Genomic DNA, 25,620 nt, shown 5'->3' with positions numbered 1-25,620 from the left:
ATTTAATCCGTGGGTAAGTTACATTTTATTAATACAGTGTTTTCATATACTGGACCTGTTTTCTGTGTACCGCCCCCCACACACACACACATGAAACATTGCGACTTCAAAGAGGTGAGATTTAGAGTCATCATGGTTATGCTGCATAAGTGACACCAGGTAAAATCAAAGCTAACAAACATCACATGACTGACCCTCAATCCTTACACACACGCACACACACACACACAAAGTACACGCATGCGTGCACACACACACACGCACACATGTGCACATACACACACAAGCACACACGCACACACACACACACATATATGCGCACACACACACACACACACACACTACTAACACTCCTCATCTCCTAACACTCCTCTCTCAATCAATCTAATTCTAATCACACTTCATATTATGGTAATTATAATGTATCACCATGGAAGCACAGATGAGAGACGTGTTTTTTTTCCCATAAGGCAGACCCCGTATCTTGCTACCAATCTGGAACAGTACCTCCCCATTTTTGGCCAGTGCTGTCAAAATAGAGATAAGCGAATGCAGTAAAATTTTTTTTTTTTTTAAATCACGCCTTGTGCCACACTGGATGACTTCACCAGGCAACACACAGAGGTGCAGATGGGAGGTTGAGTCAACAGCAAGTAGCCACAAAAGCTTCAACCAGACGTTTACACCCGGCACTGCTCCATAATGTCGCACAACCTGTCAACTGAACTCTTCCCAGAATTCACACAGGTAAGATAGCCCGTAGACGAAGGCTGAGCCCGTGAACAGAGAAAAAAGGCAACGGCTTCCTAACACGTCGACAGCCATCTTACCCTGCTGAGAGACGCAAACAGTAATCAAGCTCCTTATCGGGGATACGCGCGGCACCGCATTCACCAAACGTGCGCGTTCGCGTTTTTAGGTCGCCGTTCACAACGCGACCTGTTTGCCACGGCATCGCGCGCACAGACGGAAGCGTGCGTCTCGCGACCGTGTCTGCAACGCCGCTGCCAAGTCCCCGGAGAGACGCACTTCGCCAACGCGAGGCTTATCTGAGGGGCGTTCTCGAAGTGGGACACGCGCATCGCAAGAGCTGCGGAAACGTTACAAATGTCATCCATTTGCTGGGGAGCTGGGACATCTGTTCAAAGCGGGAACAGAACAGTCCATTCAGATATGATCTTCCTGAAACAAACGGGGGGGGTGGGGGGGAGACAAGTGGGAGGGGGGAACGGCGTGTTCCGAATTGCCCAGGGGGCGTAGCTCGTTTCAATCTCATTCAGACACTCCTCTTCATGTCCCCCACAAAGCACCTCCACATCTCCCAGGGATGCGGCTACCGGCATAACCAGAGGTCAAAGGTCACACCCCCCCACCCCCAGCAGACCACAGGTGGCCGCACCAGGTCAGAGTCAACCAGCTCTTTATGTCTCACACAGCTGCGCACCCCACGCCAGCTTGTGTTAGCGTTTTTGGGGAGACGACCGCAAGCAGAGTCACATGATAGAGAAGACAAAACAAAAGCCAAGCTGTAAACAGCAATGAACTTAGGGAACCCACCACCAGCCAAAGTGGAACACATTAAATGGAGCAAACTGAAGTGACACGGCTCAAATAAACTATTTTGGTTGTGATTTCAGTAATTGCAAGTGATTTGTACATTTTACACTGAATTTGCACAGATACCTCACACTAGGTCTATTTATGAAAGTGAACAAGGGGTTATTACTGTGATAAAGATCACTACAGACACAAAAGTAAAGGTGAGTTGCCAGTCATCTACTCTGGTTATTCCTAACCTATGCCTTTAGCATCCCATATGTATGAATGTAACAGAGCATGGAGGGAAGAGGATCACTTAATATGGTACATTTACTTTACAATATGTTTATTTAGCAGATGCTCTTATCCAGACAGACTTCCAGTGCAAGAGAACAGAAGTGCACCCATCCAAAGGTTAATGTCAGACGAGGCTAACAACACTCCCAGTGAGCGTGAGCACCATTCAAGCCCTACCACAAGTTAACTTGTGCTAACCTGAAACTAGACAGCCTAGAAAAATAAGGGAAGTCAAGTACATAAACTATAATATATTAGTTACTAAATCACAGTATCCATAACACATCCATATTTTGGAAAAAAAATTTCACATCATAGAAGCCTTTATCCATGAAACATGGATGTATTTTCATATACTGGGTAGGTTAATGAATGACACTGTAAGTGGACTGTGTGGCCATGCCAATAAGATACAGTACCAGTCAAATGTTTGGACACAACTCATTAAGATAATGGGAAACATGTATTCAAAGACATTTTGATTTACATTTACATTTATTCATTTAGCAGACGCTTTTATCCAAAGCGACTTACAAGTGAGGCAGAGTACAACAATTTGTTTATTAGACACATATAATTAGTGAACTTGGTGCCTATGTATGAATTTCTTTCCAAAAAAAATTAGATTTTAAAAATATTTTGCCGACTTTGAAAAATCTAAAATGTAAGATATATAACACTTTTTGGCCACTGTATATTTCCATTTGTGTTCCTTCATAGTTTTGATGTCTGTACCATTATTCTAAAATGTGTAAAACCCCTCTATGAGTAGGTGTGTCCAGACTTTTGACAGGTATTGTAGGTTTCACTGAACAAAACAGCACAGGGAAAACAAACATTAGGAATGTGTGTTGAGCCTGTCCTGTCATCTGAACAAAACGCAGAGTTAGTTTAATAAGTGCACCATTCCCTGATCCCAGCGTACGTTGATGAAATGCCCTTTCAGATAAGAGTAACAGTCTGGTACACAAAACACACCTGCACCCCATCTGCCGCTCTCTGCAGGCCCGTTTCTGGACATGGGGCGCTGATTTCACAAAAGAAGAATGCAGGCCGACGTGCTCCGCTCACCTCAACCTGGTGCACCACATCTGCAAACCCCACCGCGTCAGTGGGGCTAATGCTTGCTCTGTCCTCACTAACTCCTGTAAATTTGACAAGGGCGAGCAATATGTGAGATTGGCGCAAAATTGCCCAAATGGTCGCACTGACGTTTTGGTGGCTCAGCGAGGGAGAATTGTCTGGACAGACTCATTGCGGATTTAAAAGTGTGCAGTCATAAGGTTTGGGCTGTGTATGGTTTGTGATCGGACACGCAGCATTTATAAATCTGTCCTGCGACGTGTAATTGTGCTTGGCACCACAATTTGTCAAACTTAACATTTTCACTCAAGTGCATTCTCAAGTGCTTGTTGACTTCTTCAAAGCATATAAACTTCCAATGAGATATGCATGTTACGTAATAGGTGGAAATTAATTTTTACATACCTTTCAGACGCCAATCACAAAGGCTGCATCAATAGAGACCTAGTCATAAAAAGAAAAACAAAGAGAGAGCCCTGTTTTAACGGCATGTTAAAGGTATCTCAAATTTATCAAGTGCACAGTGAACCTATCTACACATCTGAAGAAAGAAACAACCAAGAGCAACAGAAGAAGGTTCCATACTTCATAGCACAGTTCAGTATTGGGCCATTCTGTCCATATAGCAGTCCAACTAAACCTAAGTCAGATCCTTTAAGCTCTGACACAAATATACTTACGTAAAATAAATTTCTAATTATTACTAGTGCCGTCGTTGGTACATTGTGGAAAAAAGCATGCCTACCCATGTGCACAAGGAGCTTAAGAACATAAAGAAAGCTCATTCAGCAATTTACGAACAGAACATTATATACCTCAGGCACTTAACACCTTCTGATTAATCTTTCAAACATATGTTTCTTTTGAATTATGCCCTTGTAACTCCATTTCCTGAAGATTACCAAAGTGACCGGGTTGTGGTTATTTTTATCCACTCTTACTCGGCAGTTTTTGCTTTTTGCTTTTTGCCAGTCTACTGTGTCCAGCTTTGGTCAATATACTTTTATTTCACGCCTTGTCGTCTATTCTGTCACTTTCAGCTTGAGACCAAAGCGATGCCATTTCTAAGAGAACCTTAAACCGGCTTTTTATACGACTTCGTGAACAAAGAAACGTGGTAGCGGCTGGCTCACCGTGAAACCTAATTATAACTTTGCTGCGAGTTATTACACATTACCTTTCCTTTTGATATGAGCCCCTCTAGCATAAAAACGAGCCGCAAAGGGTTTATGTGCTTGTATTTTTTTTTCTTAGTTACTAAATAAAAACATTAAAGACAATGGACTTTAACTCTATAATCTATGCCGCTACATACATGCATTTCCTTTAAGAAATGCATTAAGCCATACACTTTCTTGCGTTGTAGTGTTCTTTAAATGTACGCAGCTTCCATGCGAACGTTTTTGGGTCTGCTGTAACGCGGTCCATCAAAGCTGGCTGATTCGAACTCAACCCGTGGTTAACGGCCGAAGCGCCTCTGTAAACTATACGTAGTGACCCAAGGCGCACCTTAGCGCTCACATTAGCACCACGACGACAGTCTCGTCAGAGAATTTTGAAAAACTTTGAATCAACTTACTCTGATATCAGCAAATGTTACTTACTGGCAGCGAAATACTTTTATGCAACGTGAACATAAAAACGATTTTATGTTGCAATGCGCTGCGCCCCACAGTTTTGCTTCTCATTCTCGACGCGCAGGCTTTCACAGCATTAAATGTAAAGTTCTACTGACACCTGGTGGAGATAAACAACTTGAGCGATTCGAATAACACTATTGCGATAGTTTGTGTTTGAACAGTTTAGATTTCACAGTACATATATAAACCGCACGGTAAATTTACAGGTTACCCAAGCAGCGCTGTATACAATATTCAACAACGGAGCCGTAAATAACCCCTTGTAGAGCCTTTCCACCGTTAAATAAATCCGAGGAAATCTCTGGATTGAAAAGCCAACAGACGCACTCAGTACAATTATTTAGATTCTAAATATTGATGCAGTATTGCTTTCACGTGGCACCTTTCACGTTTCAAGAACTACTATGTTTTAGCAGAAAAGGGCAATGGGTAAGCGTCCAGCGAAGGAATTCTGTGTGTGTGTGTGTAAGTGTCCTAAACGTTTCCGATACGCCCGACCTGCGCTCCTAAAGCCATTACTGTTTGGCTGGAAGAGAGTCTGGAACAGACGCCCATCTCTCCATGCAAAATTTTCCAACACAGACTTCCTTGGATGTCCTGCCAACCCTAATATCTGACTTAGTCATAATAAATGTGTCTTTTGCAAGCCATCATAGCTAACTGCAGTACTACTTTCCCAGCATGTGGCGGTTACACTGGAAACACACATTCAGCATTCCCGAAAGGAATATACTTCTCATTTCCTCCATTACAGTGATGGCAGGTGTCACTGCCAGTTGAGTGGATCGGATGGCAGAAGCAATCTTGCAGACCACTGGCAGAACAGGTATGGTAACCTCCGAGAGACAGACTGTATCTATGTGTATGTATCAAGAAATGGTGAGCTTAGTTGGGCCGAATGGCCTGTTCTCATCATCATATGTTCTTATGTATCTCTGCCGCAGCAGAGAGCAAGAGTGGAGCCAGTACCAGTTTGGAGATGACCTCCCCTGACCCGTGTTTTTCAGAGTAAGCTACGGGCATCCATCCAAGGCATCCCGGGGGCGGGGTGACAGACTAGCGGGCGGACAGCAGTCATTTAAAACGATCTCCGAAAAGAGTCATTGCCATTCAGCCATTTCTCATCAAAAGAATCTGCTCCTGACATAGGGCTGAAATCAGCTGAAAGCCTGCTGCGACGGCCGTCTGCTGGGGTGACTGTTGCAGCTCTACACCAGCGTTTAGGATGGGGAGGGCACATGCCTTGCAGAGGACTGAGGAAATCAGTAGAGATTTAAAGAAGACACTGACCTCACTGTTAAAATGAGGCAACTGATCTGACCAGCACTTGGAACTCCTGCCAGGATCACCCGGGCCTTCGGTCCAAGAAGTGACAGATTAATGAAGGAATGAAACACCCACCCCACAACACTCATGCACAATGTTTTACTTGGTGTCCATCATGTGCCTCATGAGTCTCCCGATTTGTATGGATATGTTCCCATTTTTTACAGCCAAGACATTTCAACCAGACATTATGCATCTTCCTACAGATTTTATTTAAATTTGTCAGTTTTGACCAATTAGCACAACCTAGTACTTTGACCCGTGCCAGTAATCAAGTTTCCATTGCATGTTTTCAGTTCAAGCTACACTGAAGGTGTGCATCCTACTTGAAAAACTCAGGCTCATAAGGGATTCTGGCCCCTTATGACAATTCAACTTTTGGGGGGGAACAGTGGCCCATAACACTCATAAGAAAAACAGACGACTAATCCAACCTTGTGTAAAACACAAATTTATTTGAGCATAAATAACTCATTCTGCCAGGTGAATAACAGTGCTGTCATTTTGTACACGTGAGTACAAGCTCTCTGCGTTGCCAGAAGTTCACTCGTCGTTCTCAGACTCCTCCTCATCCTGGCTGATCTGGAAGTAGCGCAGTTCATAACTCTCCTTGTCTGAGGCCACTACTCTCAACCAGTCACGCAGGTTATTCTTCTTCAGGTATTTCTTGGTGAGGTATTTCAGGTACCTGGAGGGGGAGGGGGGGTTACAAAATATCTTAAGTCAAATATAATGCTCCGGTTTATGTAGCTAGATTTAATAACCTTTCAAGTGTGTAACCTTGGTGGTGTATTATACATTAATGCATTTATACTTAGCATTACTTAGATTTTTCAATCCACTCTACAGACACGGACCAACTGGATCCTCAAACAAGCAGTGAGATGCCATTTAAGCAATGTCACAGGTTGTTTAGATCTTATCTACTGCTATAATGCCATGAAGTGGCACTGCACACATATGCCACATTCCTCCACATGCAAGAACCAATGCAAATACAAGCATTACCTCTTGGAAAACTGCTTTTCTGACGTGACGGTGATTTTGTTCTTCAGTCGGGCGATCTGGACAACATTGCCCAAGTTTCCAGTTTTGCCGTTGACTTTTACCCTCTCCTTCAGAAAGGTTTCCTATGTAAATGAAACAGAATCACAGTTCTAGGGAAGGGAACCCTAGAGACACTAGGGAAGGTGGCCCTAGTCATGCCATAGTGTTAGCCATGCAACAGTACCACCAACCTCTTCAGGTTATCAGTTTAGAGCCAGCACATTGCAAATCCACAAATCTTTAAGTTTCCTGGGCACGTCAGCCTATCCATCAGAATCTAGTTTTAACTCTTAAAAATGGTACCTATTAAAATGAATGGATCTGGGCTGCTCCTGCGCTGAACGGATACCCAGGGACATGCGGTATATCAGCTACTTTCACTTACAAAGTTCCCGGAGTCCAGGATTCCGTCCTCAACCGGGTGGGTGAGGTCAAGGGTGAACTTCCAATAAGCTCTCTTTTTGTCCTTCTTGACAACGGCTTGCTTTTTCTAAATAGACAAACAGAATGCGCACTTCTGTCAGCTAATGGTTTAAATGACATTGAAACATTTTGTCCATTCAGGCATCTCCTTAAATTTATTAATATAGCCAGTTATAAATCAGGGTAATGAATAGCGAGCTTCCCTCTTCTTCCGTAGCAAGCGTGATCCATGTAGCTTTTTAGCTAGCACTATCACTTCACTACTGGAGCTCGACAAGCGAGTAACTATGCAGATGCTTAGCCATCTCTGTACGAGCCTTCGCAAATTATGGCATTTCATGGATTCATTCAGAGGACATGAAATCATTGATAACGTATGTTGTTTCAAATGTAATTATCAAGGTAGTTTATACGGCTACAAGATGTTAGCTGACTAGCTATTACACGTGGACCATATAGCGGTAGTTCACCGGTATTTCAGTAGTAGTGATTTTTTGTTACATTTATGATCAGGCTTGACAGTGATTACTACTTTATCAAATGCTCGAGCTGACTTACGAGCCATATTGTTAACAAACACGTTGTTCAAAAACCAAGATAATTCGGCCCGGTCACTCTTACGTACCGGCGCCATGTTGAGCTAGCAGAGAAAGAGACCGGCGCGTCATCAGCGCGAGTCATTTGTAGGCAACGTGGCTGGCTAACGTAATGACGTCCGTATACCACGTGATTAAAATGCGCCGCAAAAATGTTTACATAATTTGTAACCAGAGTCGTGCTATTTATTATAAGTTAACGTTATGCATAGGTTACGTCATTATTCGTTGGAAACTGCATAAGTGATGTAAAACGTAGAAATCGGTTGTGGACTGTAAGTGCGATGTCACAGGTTCGTACAATATTCTTGCATTGTTTTTTTTTTTGTATTTTGTGTCAAGACACTTGCATCTTGTGTCTTTTTATACATTCTCCTTTTCGACTGGGGCCCATTCTTTCCTTTAACAGAAGTGCCTTGAATAAATAAGACACTGCTTGATCTGTCCTTGAAAAGACATTATTCAAAATTCTGAAAAGCCGCATTTCTTTATGTATTGTTCAAACACACAGCCAGTGTTAAGGAATTAGGGTTAGTTTTCATTTCTTGCCGAGACTGCTGAGCAAGGGAGATGCTGCAAAGAGAGAAATGTGTGGTTTTGCGTGGGGGTGGGAGTATTACTAGTTTTTGTTCGTATGAGAAATTCAACATGTTGTGTGATATTTATGCACATGCGTTTACCTTCTTTGTTGCCCTTCCATAGCAGTGGCATGGTGACAATAGTGGGGTTTTGTTGTTATTTTTCCCCTCGTGCTCTCTTTGTTTGTCACAGAAGTGATTCAGAGCTGAGATTAGTGAAAGGCAGGCCACCCTGAACACACAAAAAGCACTCAGCCCTCGCAAAACACACACACGGACAACCGGAGAGAGGGGGGAGAAGGGGGGGGGGGGGGAGGTCGGCGAGCGCTGTTTTCGCACGGCGGGACTTTCCTGTCCTGTTCGCTAATTTTTACACCGTTATGTCAGCGGGCTGTTATTGGGCGAGGTCTTTGTCCTGGCACCGCTAAACATTTCCCAAGTCACGCGAGGATTCATTCTGTAACACCAAAATTCTCAAGAAGTGACAGTGCTCATAGGGTTCTGTGGCAAAAATGGAGTTAACCACATACAGCGCACGCACCCCACCTAGAAATCTCCCATGTTGTCTGCACCGCACAACGAAGAGGCACCCCCGCAAAACCGTTTTCTTGATGTCGGCTGGCAGTTAGGTTTCGGAAGGCCTGCGATGCACATATGTACTTTCAGCTTGAGGGACCAGCCGTAATTTTAACAACACCACCTCTGGTCGCCATTGAATGGAATTTATCGTAAGTGCTTAGAAGACAGTAAAAGAGACAACTCAAGCAGCAATAAGGATGTCTGTCAAATCCACAGCTGAGCGTCAGAAATACTAGGATCAACTAAATAAGAGGTTCAGTTTACATGTGCAACCAGTTAAAGAATGACACTGTCTCTCAGGGAAGGGGAAAAAACCCAGAACAAATGGACCAAAAACCTGAAAACAAAACAATGCTTTGCTTTGTGTGAGTGTACAATGTGAAATGACTGCAGTGTGGAGCCCCCCCAACCCTCCCTTTCCTCCTCCCCCCGCTGTCATTGCTGTTCAGTGCTCCGGACTCCCGTCAGGACTAATGCGCACAATCACTCATCGTGCATTCTGGGCTGGCTGCCAGCGACTGGCTGTGAGACTAATGAGAGGAATGAGGCTCGGGCTGCGGCCTGCGTGCTGAGCCTGCTCCTGCCTCTCCCTCTCCCTCTCCCTGTGCAACACTCCCCTCCCCTCTCCATTTTTGGTAGCATGGCTGACCTACCCCCCCCTCCTCCCCACCTCACTCTCTGCGATGTCACTTCGTCTCTTATTTGTAATCAAACGCCACTAAGAAATGTTTTTCCCAGGGTTGACATCCCTGGTGTTCAGGTCGCACATTCATTGTGAATGAATACGTGCGCACAGCACACTGCACGTCGAGATCTATATACAATCACATATTGGTGTGCGTTTGTTTGTGTAGAGGTAGCCTTGACTTCAATTCATTGTATATGAATGGAAATACCCTTCCCCCAGCATTCAGTGAGTCACATTTGACAAATGCTTACTCACTTTAGCCTTGTCCCTGGCGGTGGACAACTCCAGACCCACATTCCACCTCAGTTTCTCAACATTCGGCTGCCAGTACATTCGCCAGTACCTCTCTCACCGCCCTACTGGCTGGTTCAGGTCACCAGCATACATAAGTGCATATAAAATAAAGGCAGTATCTTTGCGTGAGAAGATCTTGTATCAAAGTTAACAGATCCGTTGATTACAGATTGCAGAGCCCAAGCTCAGAAAAAACCGCTGGGTCAATGCAATGGTGTAGACCTCACTAAACAGAAAGTGCTTCTTTGACATATGAGGTAAGCTTGCAAGATAACTGACTAATAATTGAACTATGCGAGGATATACAAGACCTTGTTTGCATGTGTACGCTGTGGTTTGCATTCTCTCAAGAACTGTAATATGAGAAGATCTTTGTAAAAAAAAAGTGATGTGAAGTAAACACATCACAAAAGTTGGCAAGGAACGTCCTAACCCATGTCCAAACAGGACACAGACCACTTTTTGTCCTGTCTATTCCCCTGCAGTCGGTTTCCCTTCAGGAGGGGGGGGGTTCGTGTGAGGCATGTCATCCACAAAACTCTGCCGATGCAACTCTCCCAATGTTCCGTGTGTGCATTCAGAGGCTTTTTGGGGAACATGACCCATAGGAACTCTCAAGTACAGTGGACTGGACGGGAACAATTCACATGATGCATTTCAGCATTCTGTTCAACACTGAATGAATGAGCCGTCAGGCTGGTCTGCCCATCACTTTCCTGTTAATTTCATACCAGAGCCACTTAGCTTTAGCATGGAAAACGTCACTTTAAAAGTGTGGTTAATTTGTTCACGGTTCATGAATGCTTGTGGAATCACGAAGCATATAGAAATAAAACAGCCTTAGGACAAATAGCCAGTTGAATGCACATTTTAATATTTGAATGGCTCTCATTAGTGAAAGATGTTAACAGTTTTCCTGGTTATAGCAAGCAGGGATATGTTCCCGCTTCAAAATCATACACCTTGCATGTATCATTAACATTAACAAAAACAAGAGTACATGCTGATTTTTTTTCCATTAAGTTTATTGCTAATCAGTTTTTTTTTTCCATACCCCACCCGGGGTTGTGTAATATAATAAACATTTTCATAAACCATTCAGTTGCAACCAGTCTCATCAGAATTGACCACACAATCCAAATTCCCCCCCCAGAAGGCCCTGTGGAACTGGACATAAGTTGGTATGTTGTCTCAACACAGCAGACAGTAGCAAGTTACTTGTGATGAGCTTTCTCGGACACATCAGCCTTTGGTCTTCACTAAAAATTAGCTCAGTCCACACACTGAAGCCACCTGATCGAGACAAAACACTACGAGGGGGGCAGAAGGAAACTGTGGCTCAGCAACTGAGGCAATTTGGGACGTCCAGCGAGAAGACAACAGTTAAAGAGGACCATCTGCATGTTTTCAGATGCCATCACCCATTTTTGGAATGACATCACTGCTAATGCACGTTCTCAGGATTCCTGTTCTCAACATGTGGGTGTGATGCCACCAGATTGCCACAACATCACAGCAACACTGAACACTGCATTAGCTGGGATTGTCCCGTGATTTACAATTCTGCCACATTGTAACCTTGTGTGGTCCCAGAAAGCTCAGTTTTCAGTATTCAAGTTGTTCAAAGCTAGATGAGAAACAATGGTCACCTCTCACATGTACTGGTAACTGCCAAGAAATCAAAATGGCTGTTGTAAATGTATTCTTCTAGTGAGCACTACTGCCATATTTACAACTAATTCAACACTGTTCACCTGAGACAACCTGCACTTTCAGAGTTAGAACCACCTATCCCAGTCAATATTTTAGCACATTGGAGACCAGTAAGATATCTGAAATACTGCTGTAGGTCTTGGGAGATGAGCAACCAATAAACCAGTTGGCATAATTTCTGGTACCACGTTTTTTTTTCCTTTCAATAAATTCTGCATAACAAGCTCCTTAAGTTGCAGTTCAATTCTCCTTTCGTCGTAATACATCCTTACAAGACTTTTAAAACAAAACGACACAGAGAAATGTGTAAGTATAATTACATTTACAAAGGTAAGGCAGGTTGTTTAAACTTTGAACAGATCTGGCTTACGTAGTAACAGTTGCAATACACAGCGGCTTTGCCAGTCCTGTGAGGAACAGCTGGGACAGAGCCGTTTTCCCCCACCTGGGGGGGGGGGGGTTGATGACAGACACAGGTTAGGGAGGAGGATATTGCTTGAAGGGTGGGGCTGGATGTTTTATGTTCGCGTCCCCACACAACTCATTCAACTGTTTGGTTGAGGCGCGTCTGAGCGCGAGCGTCGAACGCCGGTGTCCAAGGACACGCCAACGCACAACAGAAAGCGCTGGAGGTAAGCAGCGCAGCCCAATGTTTGCTCTCGGGCAGTCAGGCGACTCGCAGACGCGTTTACACACTTTTTTGGCGAGTGTCACCGTGTGACTTTGGACAGCCGGAGAAGGCCGTCACAGAGAAATTCCGGTGAGGAAAACGGCTTGCCCCAGAGTTCGTCATCACACAGAAGAACAAAGAGGAACAAGTGATCCCAGACAGATTTATATATATAAAAAAAAATTCTTTGAAAGTAAACGAGTCCTGTGCTGTTCCCACTCCCCTTACTGGTAAAACAAATACCTTTAAACACAAACTACATTTCAGTTGCGTTCAGCAAAAGCAAGCAGTCCCAGAAGACTTTTTTGGGGGGGTTTGAGTGTCATGCTGCCGACAGCCATTTTTAACCGGGTGGAAAATTAGTAGTTGCAAGCCACGCCTTGACACCAGCAATCAGTAAAACCTGCCATTAATCTGTTCTACAGTGCAGCAGACACTATACAACACCTCCTTAAGTTTTTTTTGGCCATTTCAAAAAAAAAAAAAAAAAAAACCAAACAAAAAAACACTAATTTAAATGAAGGCTACTTTAAGTGATTCTTGAGGATGGAACTAGGGCTTAGGCATTGGCATACCCAAATATTCATGCTTTTGATAAAAAAGGGTGACTGGCAAAAATAAATCCAGTAAGTCAGGCACAAAGTAGAACACCAAAGAGGGACTAATTCCTTCCACCAAAGCCAACCAGAAGCTGCATACATGCCATTCTAATTGCTTCTAATGCATTTCAAGATTAATTAATGCCTTTTTTCATGCCACGTAAAAATCTAACAGCTGTTACGTACAGGAGAATGAATCGAATCCAGTCGAATTTAGTGTTTATGAAACAGGCTTTTCTCCTCTCAATTCTTTTTTTTTTTTTTTAGCAGACTCCTTTACTTAGGGTGACCTGCATACCTTTTTAAAAACAAAGCAGATTCTCTGCTGAAGTGATTCTGGCTATACACTTTGTTCAACTGAACAAAGTACATCCCTGGGACTTAAGCCTGCAACTCCTTAGTCTTAAGTCCTCAATGCACACATTTGCGATGTGCAAGAGAATAAAAAAAAGGATGGGGAAAATAAGCATGAAAATAAATCTTATAAGGCATCAGACTACATGGGTGCAAAGATGTGAGCTTGTGCTTTGCATGTTGAAAAACCAAGCGCCTCCAGGTAAGTTCATTTACCAAAAGAGAGAATATTTTTGAAACCATGCGATGTGCCTATAGTACTGCCATGCTATTAGTCTGAGTTTTGGTAGGGTAGAGCAGGCACCTTTACCTCTAGCACATCAAACTAAAAAAAACTAGCCAGAGAAAGTTAGTGGACAGATTGACTTCAATATTAGACAAACTACGCCTTAAGGTCTACAATGAGCTAAAAACACAAAACGCCAAGTAATAAATCATATGGAGAACAATCTATAATAGCCAAAATTTCAAAAGAAAAATCTGCAGACATGAGAATACATTAAATCTCCCAGAGACAGAGTATGGACACAAAGTATTATACAGTAAAAATCTTCAGAGAAGAGGAGATAAAACAGCAAACTTCACCCGAATTCCCTTGTGTGTTAACCTTGTTGGAAATCGGCATCAACAACTAAATGTGAAAAACAGAAAACCTTTGATCTATTGAAGGATTCCACCTATAGCTACACGTGGGAACTTCAATTCCTCTTAGCGCTCAATTGTAGAAAACAATTGCAAGATCAAATGGAGATTATACAGATTATACAACTGCAGCATAGTCATTAAGATTTAACTCATAAGATTAACGCCTTGTCATCATGCCATGAGAACCAACTGAAAAGTTTTAGTTTGCAGGAGGGGTGAAAACAATGCAGATTCAAGGCAGGGATGGGAAAGAGGCTTCATAAACCCCTGCAACAGGCAGAGCTATGATGTGATGAGTCACTGATCACATAATGGCTCTGCCCTCTCTGAGGTTCACAAAGGCTCATTCTCCAATCACCACGCGGAGTCCTGGAAAAAGATCACCATGTAAGCAAGATTAACTGCTGAGCGATTTCCCCAGAATGAACCAGAAACCTTGACAGTACTCATATTAAAGCTTAAACGTCTACAAAACCAGATTACGTCGATTAAAGAGAGCTGACATTTTGCCCAGATCAGCTAAGGCTGTGACAAAATCAGATAGTTCAGTGGAGGTTTTGCAACCGGCGATCCCAGATCCAAACATTTTCAGCGCTCAGACTGTGAGGTAAGGTTCATAGGTTAGACGCATGTTAACCGACTAGACAGAACGACCACCACTTTATCAAGATGAACTGATCTCAATTCACAAGGAGGACCCATCTCATGGAAGATGCAGAAACCCAGGCCAAGATTCAACCTAAAAGTAATGCCCTGTCCTTAACCTCTAATTTACACGTAACATTTTTTTCCCCCAGGTTAAATTTCAATTTTAAGAAACTGCTATAACAATTGCCCACCATACCTTACTCAAACTAAAAGCACAAAAGGATATCACGGCGATACAAATGTGGGCCTACGTGGCGAGACGGATCAGAGGAGCCTTTCATCTTTTAACCGTCCTCTTAATTTACATCAGTAAGGAAGGAAGACAATGCAGTAATTCCATTTCTCACCCAAGCACCAGAGGGCTTGATCATCCACTTCTGCAGAGGAGACCAAGGATCACATCAACATGCTACATGAACACGTGTTTGGATAAAAGCGTGAAGCATCCAGAGCATTTGGGAGGGTAAAGTCAATTCATGCCTCTCTCACAATCGAGCACTGTCTCTTCCTCCCCCCACCCCTCGTCCTGATGGGTTCTAGAAGCACAAAAGCTGGCGTTTATTACACCCTCAAAACCAGGTCTCAGATACTCGTCAAGCGAGAACGCAATCAGCAGACTCATGACACTACAGGGAGTAAAAGCAAGGAAGGAAAAAAAGGCATTTACTGGAGATTTCGTCACTCATTTTAATATCACTGCATGGTAAATACAATTAAAGAAAAAAGCAACTGAAAAGGTTTTCTATTTTTTTTTTTATTTTTTATTATTTTTTTTTTTAATCTTCAGTCTGGTGACAAAGGCCTCGAGTGAAAAAAAGGGGTTGTTACTTCTTAACGCCTTTCCCCCCGGACAGAGTCCCCTCTACAGCACTTTACAACGCATCAGAACATTCAGAAAGCCTACCTAGTTCACACACGTACAGGCTTTGACACGGTGATAAGGTTGCCAGAGACGGCCAACGAGTTGGCATGGCGTTCAGATGTGATCGTGCGTGGCCACCAAGTCTCACGTGGCCGCAAGTTTTTTTTTTGTTTTGTTTCGTTTTTTTTTTCTCCAAGGCAGACTGACATTGAGACAAATCACTGAAGTTCATTTCTGAGGATGCAGAGGAGTTCCGTTACACACACACAGCGCTGACTACCCACCACTTAGGACACCGTAAAAAACCCACGACAGTTTTAGGGCACTGGCTTGTTTGGACCAACAGCAGGCTTTGCAAACATGCACCATTAAAGAAAAAATTTGGAAAGAAAATTTGTCAGACGAAACAGGTTCTACAAAATTCAAAATACATTTTGCCAAAGGAATGCAAACAAAAACAAACAAAAAAAAATGATCCCATAATCTGCTAAACATTACGGAATGTAAAGTGGCAAGAGTGACCTCTTGAAAGGCAAACAAGACAGGAGAGGGAAAAAAAAAAAAAACTTCAGTGATTTGGTAGAATGCCAATCAGCCGTTGAGACCGCTGTAGAAGTCCAGCATGTTTTTTTTTTTTGGAATAGACAACGGAAACCATTTTGAGGTCGTTTTGTGAAGGCCATAGCTTTGGTGACAATTGGAACCAAAATGTAAGATCTGTAGAATAGGCCCCAGGCCTCAGCAGCCAGTCTGTCCCTGTTTACTTGGTCATGCCCTTGATGGCCACGGCACACTCCTCCCCCATAGAAGAGAGCACAGAGACCTGTGGAGAGAGAGAGAGAGAAACAAATGTTACTTTTTCCACAAAACAGCACGGTTGTTTCAAAGCGGGCAGCCAGTTACACGTCACACCATACTGGAGTATAGGAGGGAAAAAAACTAACTTTATGGCTACACTGCGTCAACTTACCATTTATGTCAAAATCTGAAAGATTTAAGCGAGTGAGCCACACTAGGGCGGTTCAATTTTGTGGTGAATCACAAGCAATGTGGTCATGTGCCAATTCCCTCCCTGACTGTGGATTTTGGGAAGTGAATTCCTGATGTACTTGCGAAACACATCGCTGTTGTATTATGACTGAACAAGCCACGGGAGTTATTTGAGCAGAGCCTCAGATTTTAACCTCTGCACCTGCACCGATTCAGTTACTCAGTACCACCACCTATGTCTTGCTCCCTGAGACGACAGCCGTTTCCTCACAGAGGCTTGTCCTTTCAAATCTTGTAATGCCTAAACCTAAATGCCTAAAATGCCTGACCAAACGTAGGCTAGACAGACTCCCAGAATTCACTGAATATATACATGTATATATGGGAGTCAAAACCGCCATTAAGATGTCACCCGAACGACTACACCTCCAACATTCGACTCGCCCATTTTCGGCACTGCGACCCAGCTATCCAGGTCTCCAGTCTAAGAACTATGCTACCGGCTATGCTTGGCTTATGGGACATTACAGAGAGGTAGTACAGCTGCCACTTCAGCTTCCAACTTTTGATTCTGTGTACTTTTCTATGACTGTAGGGATCCCAAGGACCTAATCTAAATCTTTCAATAAGACAAGATGACTAATCAAAGCTTTATGGGCTATTACTTACTGCAGCTGCTGATGAAAACGGAGGTGTGAGGTGCGAGACACACCAGCCAGAAGCACTTTGTCTTAAGTTCTACAAGACATTTGTGCTCAGCAGTCACCTCATGCAAGTAAATCCCAACATGTAATTAACATAACTACCTTCCAACCGCAGCAATAAGCTCACTGTGGACGGATTGGGGGAAACTGCCACAAACCCCTAAAATAAAGCAAACACTAACTGTGCACTTAGTGCATTCTCTGACGGTGTCAAGTTGCATTACACCATGACAAGTTTTGCTCTACTTTCTTTATAAATCACTAGATACTGTACACTTTCAAAGACAGTCAAGTACCTCTCCCATAGCACACGCTACATACTTAGAAATGTAAATATTCGACAAACAGGAGTTTTGACTGTAGTAAACTGAACAGCTTGTTTCAACTCAGTTCTAATACTGAGGTTTTAAGCTGCTGTCGTGAAGCACATTTTGATTCCCAATGTGACCATTAAAACTAATCTTAATTGAAATATGTTAAGTGGAAAAAGTGATTATATTGCCATGTAAAACAAAGGTATGTCTGCCTTACAGCATTTTAAATCACTCAATACAGAAATGACAGTGCACATTTTGTGCATCAACTACAGTATAAATAACCTGATGACTTGTGTGTTTGCCCATGGTAGTGTGTCATGGCCTTTGGCTGGTTAAACTCCGTCTTGCTCACCCTTGAAACACAGAGACCACTGACTCTGGCCCGGCACGGGCGGAAAAAAGGCACAATGAACAGGCAGCACAGCGAGTCATCTGGCGTATGGCTTCTCGTGGACCGACAATGACAGCTGCCCCTTTTCAGAATGCCTGATCTGCAGACTCTCCGCTGAGGCTACGGCTCCAAGTAAGCTGAACACACACCTTACTTAAAAAGCATCTTCTGCAAGACAGTACCAGCCATCTCTGGGGACATCAGCAGGGCACCTTTTGTATAAGTTCCCTAATTTTTTTTTTTTTAATTAATGGTGATATAGCATTATTTTGACTGAGGTCCTCCCCACATCTAAGACTGGCTAACAATCTACCTCGAGTGATGTAATGAACATAACAGCAGACAAAATCAATGTGCGATTAAAACGGCACGTTGTCTTGTGCCTCCATCCTCCAATCAAGCAGCCAGATGTACACTCTAAAGCAGGCAGGTGCACCCCTAGGTAAAATATCTAGGCGAGTGACCCAGTTCATGCCCCATACTGGAGCCACTTATGGTTTCATTGTACATTTTGATACATTTTTGCAGTTATATCCATTGATAGTTAAAAGCAATTACGTGACCTTGTTTTTAAATGGTCAAATTTCACACAACCTTTGAGTTAATACAGATGTTTCAGACTGGTTATTGTGCTGTTAAAATGTACTGTACACAATGATTGAGAAGATTAACATTAAGTAATTTTCACATTAATGTTTGCCTAGTTTGATGAAAGAGTTGTCTGTGCTCATCCACTCCATTTGAAGACATTTCTGAATATTTCCTTTTCTTATGCATTCTTCACTGTCTGATCTTCAGTTAATTATCGAAGTTTTCTTGGATAAGTCGAAACATTTACACCAGTTTATTGAAACTGGCTAGTTTCTGCTTACCATTAAAAGGCAACAATTTTCTTGGTTTCATGTTTTAGTTGTAGACATGCCTATGTTTGTAAGCATGCCATTTGTTTTTAGATGCTCTAACTTACTCTGGAGTGCTGAATGACAATGCAATGTACTTTCGGGGAGTGAAAATTGTCCATCAACTACTATTTACTAATAAACCCTCATAATAGAATGGACAGAAGCAAATTATACAAGTATGGAGTAAAATTTTTATCAGCTCAGAAAACAAAATGCTGTAACAGCCTGGTATTCCCCGTGAACCTAAACATTAAAAGTAATTGGGAGGCATGCATGTTGAAGGCGTAACTACAACACAAGACAAGCAGGAAGTACTCCATTTTTCTTGTCTGAAAGGTTATTTAAAAAGTTGCAACCCAAAGCACAGGGATTCTGTGAGCCAAGCCTGCTAGACATGGTTTTAGTTAAGCAACTTTCCTCCGAGGGGGGATAATGCATAGAGGCTACAATGTGTGTTCCTATAGCATGTGCACATGTAACGCACTGCTGCTCATTAACCACTGACAGTTACCGCTGATAGCACTGGTCACGCTGGACTGTCAATTTGGAGTCTTTTAAAAGGAGTGGGACTACGTTCAAACAAGCAAATATGCCACCGGTCAGCAGAACATGACAGCCAAAGGCATGCCTGGACACTGCCATTGGGTAGCGGGTGGGGTGGTGCTCTTGTTTTCAGGGGATAGTGAGGCTCGCTGGAACTCCCAAGTGTTTTTGTCAAGCAGCTGGATCTTTTGCAACTGGATTTACAGGACGCCCCACAAATGAAACGCAGCCATTGACTGTATGGAGTACGCACTCCTCCTGCCAAAACTCCCAAACTGAATTCCTTTGCAAATCCACCTCCTTGGGAAGAGGGCTAGCAATCACCTGACTCAGGCTCATCGGGTTTCAGGTTAACCCTACAATTTAGTGGGTGCAAAACCATTGTGGGGGGGGGGGGGGTGTTAACTCAGTATATGCAAGAGGACTCAGTTCATTGGGGAATACTCACCAGCATCTCATCGCCAGCTTCGTATTTGGCCGTGATTTCTTTGCCCAGATCGTTGTCTGGCAGCCGGAGGTCCTCACGGACTTCGCCGTTGTCCAACAACAGGGAGAGGAAGCCATCTGTAATTCCAATCAGCTGCGTAGCGACAAGGGAGATGCACATCAGACATCTTTTCATTTTCAAACACCCCCATCCTGTCCTGTCCTATCCTGCCCCCCAGCCTCACCAAACACTGGTAAAACATGGTTAACTGTGTGAATATTACTGAACTCAGTTGTGGATCCTGCACATACTGTGCATGCCACCAGTGTTCTACGGTTTAGCAACAGGCTGCAAGACAATCAGTATACCTAGTCTATGCAATACACTTTTGGTGATAGTATCACTTCCAACTTCAAACACATTCTTTTTCCTCTCATTTGCACCCAGAAGACCCTTCTTAGACATTTATTTTGTGACTCTGCATAGTTCATGTTTTTAAGAGTCAGGGCTCAACTGACAATCTCAGCTATGGCAACAATTCTGGCAGATGGAGTTACTGAGCAGCCTGGAAAGAAAGAGCTTTTCCACAGAAGGGAAGGACTGTCTGCATCTTTAACAGGCTGCAACTGTAAATGCTGGAAGGTTGGGATGCCACCAGGAACTGACCATAAACTGCAATTAATCTTACAATACCTGCAGCACCAACAGAAATGCCTTAGGAGGTTTTGCTGTTGGTGTGTGTGATGAGCTGCAGGCAAAAATGTGCTAACAGACATGACCTTCAAACAAAGACTGAACACAACGTGGACCTAAACCATTTTCTGACTCAGAAATAGTGATAAAAACAAGATTAAAAAGAACAACCTGCGATACATTTAGGGTACTGTGTCAACATTTACCATTTTCATACTAAGGCAGCCCAAACACCTCATTCTTAAAGCTAGCAGACAAGACAAGGTAACCGTGCTAGTGCCCAAGGGTGGTCTACCTTTATCATCAGGCATAGACTAAGGCAACCAAACAAATTAATTAATGATTAAATACAAAACTTTAAAGCCCACCCCAAAACACACCATGTACATATTAGTCATTAAATAACCAGTGGTTATTCCCTTCACTCAAATCCAGGGAAATTCATCTTCAATATCTTCATTCATATTTTGGGAGGTTTGCAATTTGCAAATCACTGCCAGCTTTACCTTCCATAACTTGTATGGACAGAATTCCATCTCTAAACCAGAGAGATGGTCTCATTCTGCCAAGATGCAACACCTCCATTTCATGATCATTAAAATGTTGCAAGACCTACCTCAATAATTACCCAATTTACTTAAGGGTAAAGAATATCACACACACACTTGAACTTCATTTGAGGTTCTGCCAAATGTATGATGTGCCCTCAGACCTGGATTCTGACCCTTCCTGACCAGGCTACATCTACACTTCCTTTTGATGTCATTGTTGCTCACCTGATAGTCATTCCTCTTGATGTTTGGGACATCCATGTTATGGGTGGAAGGGCAGATATCCTCATACTTCTTGTTGGTGAAAATGTCGATTCCAACCAAGTGAACCTTGAGGGTGAAATGGGCATTCAGCAGATTAGCCCCATAAAAATAAAACGCATACAATCTGGAGTTGTCAAAATATTGAAATGGAGAGAAATGTTCGGTCAGACATTACCTTGGCGTGGCCGTGCTTGCCGGTCTTGGAAGTTGACATTTCGACGATCTTGCAGGGACGCCCCTTCAAGACCACATAGCCGTTCTTGCGCAGACCGCTGCATTGCATGGGGTAGGTTACGGAAGCCCCAGCATCCCCACTGGTGAAATCGCTATCGGGATCTGTCATGATGGGTCGATTCTAGGGGTTCTTCAAAAAAACACACACACGCATAGCTACATTTACCACACGTTCATTTTAAAGTTCAACCAACAGGTCAATTTTAATACATGATGCAATCAACCCAAGCACGTCGCCTACCTAAATTACACAAATTATTTTTAAACACATAAATGACACAAATAGGGTGGTAAATGCAGGTAGCTACTCAACCTCGCTAACCCTGAACGTCATTTAACGGATGGCTGAAGTAGCTAGTTGACGCGAATTTTATTAACTTGGATGTCGCTGAGATGTACGCGGATTGCGCAGAACAAAATGGTAAACGTTATTTGCGATACACAGCCCAGCGTACTTGAGCTTGCATGTGAAACGGCGCAGCTTTGAGCGCTAGCTGGCCCCCACCTTACCCTATAAGTCAAGTGTGCGCCGAGCTAACACGCCAGCTAGACCACTAAACATGACAATTCGACCCCAAAGACGCGAAGGCCGGCAGACCTAATCACTTTAGATGCATCTTAGGAAAACACTTGCGCTTAACCACGTGTCCAACGTGACCACCGCCGTTGATGCATTTTCAGGGAGACTGTTCAGCATTTAGCGATCCCGGTGCCCTGTCCACGTGTCCCAGCTGTGCCTATCCTTTCTGATGGGGAGCGGAAATAAGCGACTGAAGTCTGACGAAACGAGCATCATCATACCGACTTCACTCGTGACCGAACAAACCCAAAGAGAATTTGTAGAAAAACAAACCCGCACACTCTTAAGCAGGTCGAAATAAAGCACACCGGTTACATAAACGTGTGCGACTCCCGTGCCTGGCCTCTAGCCAGTCCAACTCAGGTAGCTACTTTGCTAGCCATTTGATAGCTACGGTGGTAGCAAACCAGCTAGCGAGCTAACTAGGCCAGAAAGGAACATCTTATCAATGGTCTCAGTTTCATTCAACTTGGACGGAAGAGCAAGGCTGTAGCTAAACGGTTAACTAAAAATATAAAAGTACTTCTGCGCTTGAAGCAGACTGGCTATGTAGCAAAAAGTTGCGATTTCCTTTAGCATTATCCCTAATCGCATCATTTTACATAGCAAACAACCAGATGACCATGTGGCTATAAAGGCAGAAAAATGTTCAGCCACGAAGTTGAAGTTGGCTAACTTAGCTCCCGTTCCGCGATGATTCAACTATCTCTCCGAAAAGACTAACAGTCGCCCGCTGGGTAATTCTCGTTAGTTTGTGAAGCATTTCTTTCAACGAAGGGCAGCTAGTTAACCGTGCAAAACTAAAGCGATTAATTTCCACAAACAATGCATTATATTGGTTGGTTATTTCGACAGCTGCCGAAACATTTACAATAAGCTACCCCTCTAGCGCACAGGATACCGCTGTGTACCGCTAACAAGCTAGGTAGCTAGCTATGCCAAAAAAACACGCTAACTGGGTTCTCTCTCAAGACACCGCAACCATCCGTTTACATTTTTACAACTTTTACACCTCCTCGCCATTTCAAACGAAAACGTGTAACTCGTTCCAGCTGGCTACCCGGCGGAGCCATATGCTAGCTAGCTAGCTAGCTAGCTACGAACTCGCAGAGAGCGCGCGCCTGGCCTGGCCTCCTCGTGCCTCTTTATTTTACCGTATCAGCCGAGAAATTACAACACGATCCCACACCCTGCCGCCTTGCAGCTACGCCGGCGAGAGATACAGCACTTCTTACACGTTCTACACTACTTTAGGCGTCCTTCGGGGAAATTAAACCCTGCGGAGCGCCGAAGAGCCGCGGATAAACGGCTAAAATGTATTTATTTGCAACTGCCGAGAGAAGCACGCGCCATGCCAACCCTTACCTTCCAACAAAAAGGGAACGTTAGAGCGCAGGCGCGCCCAATTTTACTGCGGCAGCCTTTGCAGGGGGCGGGGTTAGTGCGGACACCCCGCAGTTTCCGGTTTATGTGCGCCTGACGTAACTTAAGATGTCCGACAATGATGGGGGTGGGGAATTTAAAATCTCATTAGGACTAGGAAATTGTGAAGCCATCAAACATTCTGCAACAAAACGATTTCCCGGTAAACTCATTTCACTGGAAATGAGTTGTTTGCAACTGCAGTGGTGGTGGAAACGCACGGCCGATGCTCAGAAGAAGGCGGCAATCGTTTATGCAGTTTATGAGTTGGTCGTATGCGTTATATCTGAAACTGCCCAGCTGTGAAGTTAATAATTTAAGGTCACGATGCTCCGGGACAGCTTTCCCCCTCCTGATTAATTTGGTGGAATAGTGTTCAAAGCCTCTGGCTACGAGAAAACAGCAGTGCCATGGACAAACTTCGACCGTCTTATGTTGATTGCAATATTAAGCGTGCTCCTTTCTGCGTAACCTCCGAATCGCCCTGCACAACGTCTGGAAGTAGACGGCCGCAGGTTGTGTGGCTCTCCATTTTCTCGAAGAGCAATATGGCACCAGGTTTGGGTTATATAAAACACAGACCGACACCTAGCAAGCCATAAATGAGCACAACACGGTGACTTCTGGGGAATTAAATCATTCCATTACACAAAGCCGAACTGTTACAATGCTTTTAACCACAATAACAGCTGGAGAGCGTCATTGTGAAATACTAAACTTAATGGTTCAAAGGTTGTGCCCTGCGATTGCATCCGTAGAAGACCTACCTTAATACGTTTCTGTGAAAACACACCTGCGTGTATATCAGTGCTGCAAAGTAAAATAGTATTATACGTCTCTGTGGAAAGCAGGCTACGAAATAATGCCATGCCGACCACTATATATTAGCCTTCAGACTAAATTTATTAATGGGGAAAGCCATTACCTTGCACAGCAGTAGCGTATCATGGCAATTAAGACTGTCGGCTATCGCAACCGGTAGCCTACGTAAAAATCCTTGTACGAATGATGTTTTGCTATTAAAGAACAGCCATTCATGGTGAAGAAATGATGTTTAAACGTAGAGTAACTGTGAAACACCTGTATGCAGTATTTGCCTATGCACCACATTAGCGCTGTATCTAAAACTTTTCTTATGTAGCCTGTTATTTATTAATTATGAATCTGGCAGGTGCCAAGCTTCAGTCCAACTGCAGTGTACTAAAAAGCGCAACATAATCAAAGCGGCACAAGTCACTGACTGCAAGCTCAGCGCATAGTGTTATTTTACAGCAACTGAAATATAATATTTCAATATGGGCAATTATGAATTCAAAGCAATGGGATCAACTATGTGAGAGTTAAGGTAGCCTACGAGTCACGCTTCCTTTTTTAGAAGCGGCGTGTTATATCGTGATTTTAGCGTCTTCATAGTGTGGACAATCGCAGAACGAAGACATTTACTCTCACCATTCTCAAGTGTGTGTGAGCAACAATGGGAAAAAAAAAACTTTAAATGAAGGTTTTTTTAAATACGGTGAAATAAAATCACCTGTGAAAAACGTCAGGTTGACAAACTCAACGAGCCACAATGGAAAAAAATAATCTGGAAACGTGTTGTCTTATTTTAGTTTTCCTGTGTTCGGGTCTTGAAATCACGTCGGAAATTTTCAGGCTGCTCCAGTGAAAGTAAAAATGCGCGTCAAGTGGGACGCGCTGCACACATTGCCTCGCTCTACCTCTAGAGGGCGACAGACAGCTGTTTATCCAGAGAAATTAAGGTACCACACCAGTTTTACCCGCTAAATTTTGGTTTATTCATCTGTGACCCCATTGGCTCTACAGTATCATCGTTTTGATCGAAATATGTTCTTTTGTCAGTGTCTTACTCATTGTTGTAGTTTTTGTTTCTCTTTACGGTGGCAACTATCAAATCCGAGAGTACATAACAGGAGCCTTTCAAAAAACGGTGTTACACAAAAGTAGTACCAACATTGTGCATTCATTCTTGTGTTTACGCAATCTGTTATCAACAGGAAAAA

At 43.4% G+C, this 25,620-nt stretch overlaps 2 protein-coding genes across 2 annotated transcripts; both read right to left on the bottom strand.

Annotated features, from left to right (window-relative positions):
- Window positions 1–6,320: 6,320 nt before the first annotated feature.
- Window positions 6,321–7,989, bottom strand: rpl22l1 (ribosomal protein L22-like 1). Its single transcript, XM_036554878.1, is given in 4 exon segments — window positions 6,321–6,573; window positions 6,894–7,015; window positions 7,318–7,449; window positions 7,981–7,989. Coding segments are annotated over 4 exon segments (408 nt in total). The 3' UTR covers window positions 6,321–6,428.
- An 8,217-nt stretch (window positions 7,990–16,206) lies between these two features.
- Window positions 16,207–21,759, bottom strand: LOC118795726 (eukaryotic translation initiation factor 5A-1-like). The gene is made up of 4 exons (XM_036554422.1): window positions 21,539–21,759; window positions 21,325–21,429; window positions 19,877–20,008; window positions 16,207–16,404 (listed from the first exon to the last, which is right to left on the bottom strand). The coding sequence occupies exons 1-4, from the start codon at window positions 21,704–21,706 to the stop codon at window positions 16,342–16,344; spliced, it is 468 nt and encodes a 155-aa protein (XP_036410315.1). The 5' UTR covers window positions 21,707–21,759; the 3' UTR covers window positions 16,207–16,341.
- Between the last annotated feature and the right edge of the window lie 3,861 nt (window positions 21,760–25,620).

The sequence above is a fragment of the Megalops cyprinoides genome, chromosome 20, assembly GCF_013368585.1.
Source record: "Megalops cyprinoides isolate fMegCyp1 chromosome 20, fMegCyp1.pri, whole genome shotgun sequence".
Classification (NCBI taxonomy): domain Eukaryota; kingdom Metazoa; phylum Chordata; class Actinopteri; order Elopiformes; family Megalopidae; genus Megalops; species Megalops cyprinoides.
This window is presented reverse-complemented; position numbering and strand designations above follow the sequence as displayed.

Excerpts from the sequence above, each read along its gene's own strand:
- LOC118795726 (XM_036554422.1), bottom strand. The coding sequence starts at position 21,706 with ATGACAGATCCCGATAGCGATTTCACCAGTGGGGATGCTGGGGCTTCC. Across the intron at positions 21,430-21,538 it reads GCAAGCACGGCCACGCCAAG|GTTCACTTGGTTGGAATCGA; the intron begins GTAATGTCTGAC and ends TTCACCCTCAAG. Across the intron at positions 20,009-21,324 it reads TCAAGAGGAATGACTATCAG|CTGATTGGAATTACAGATGG; the intron begins GTGAGCAACAAT and ends GTCGCTACGCAG.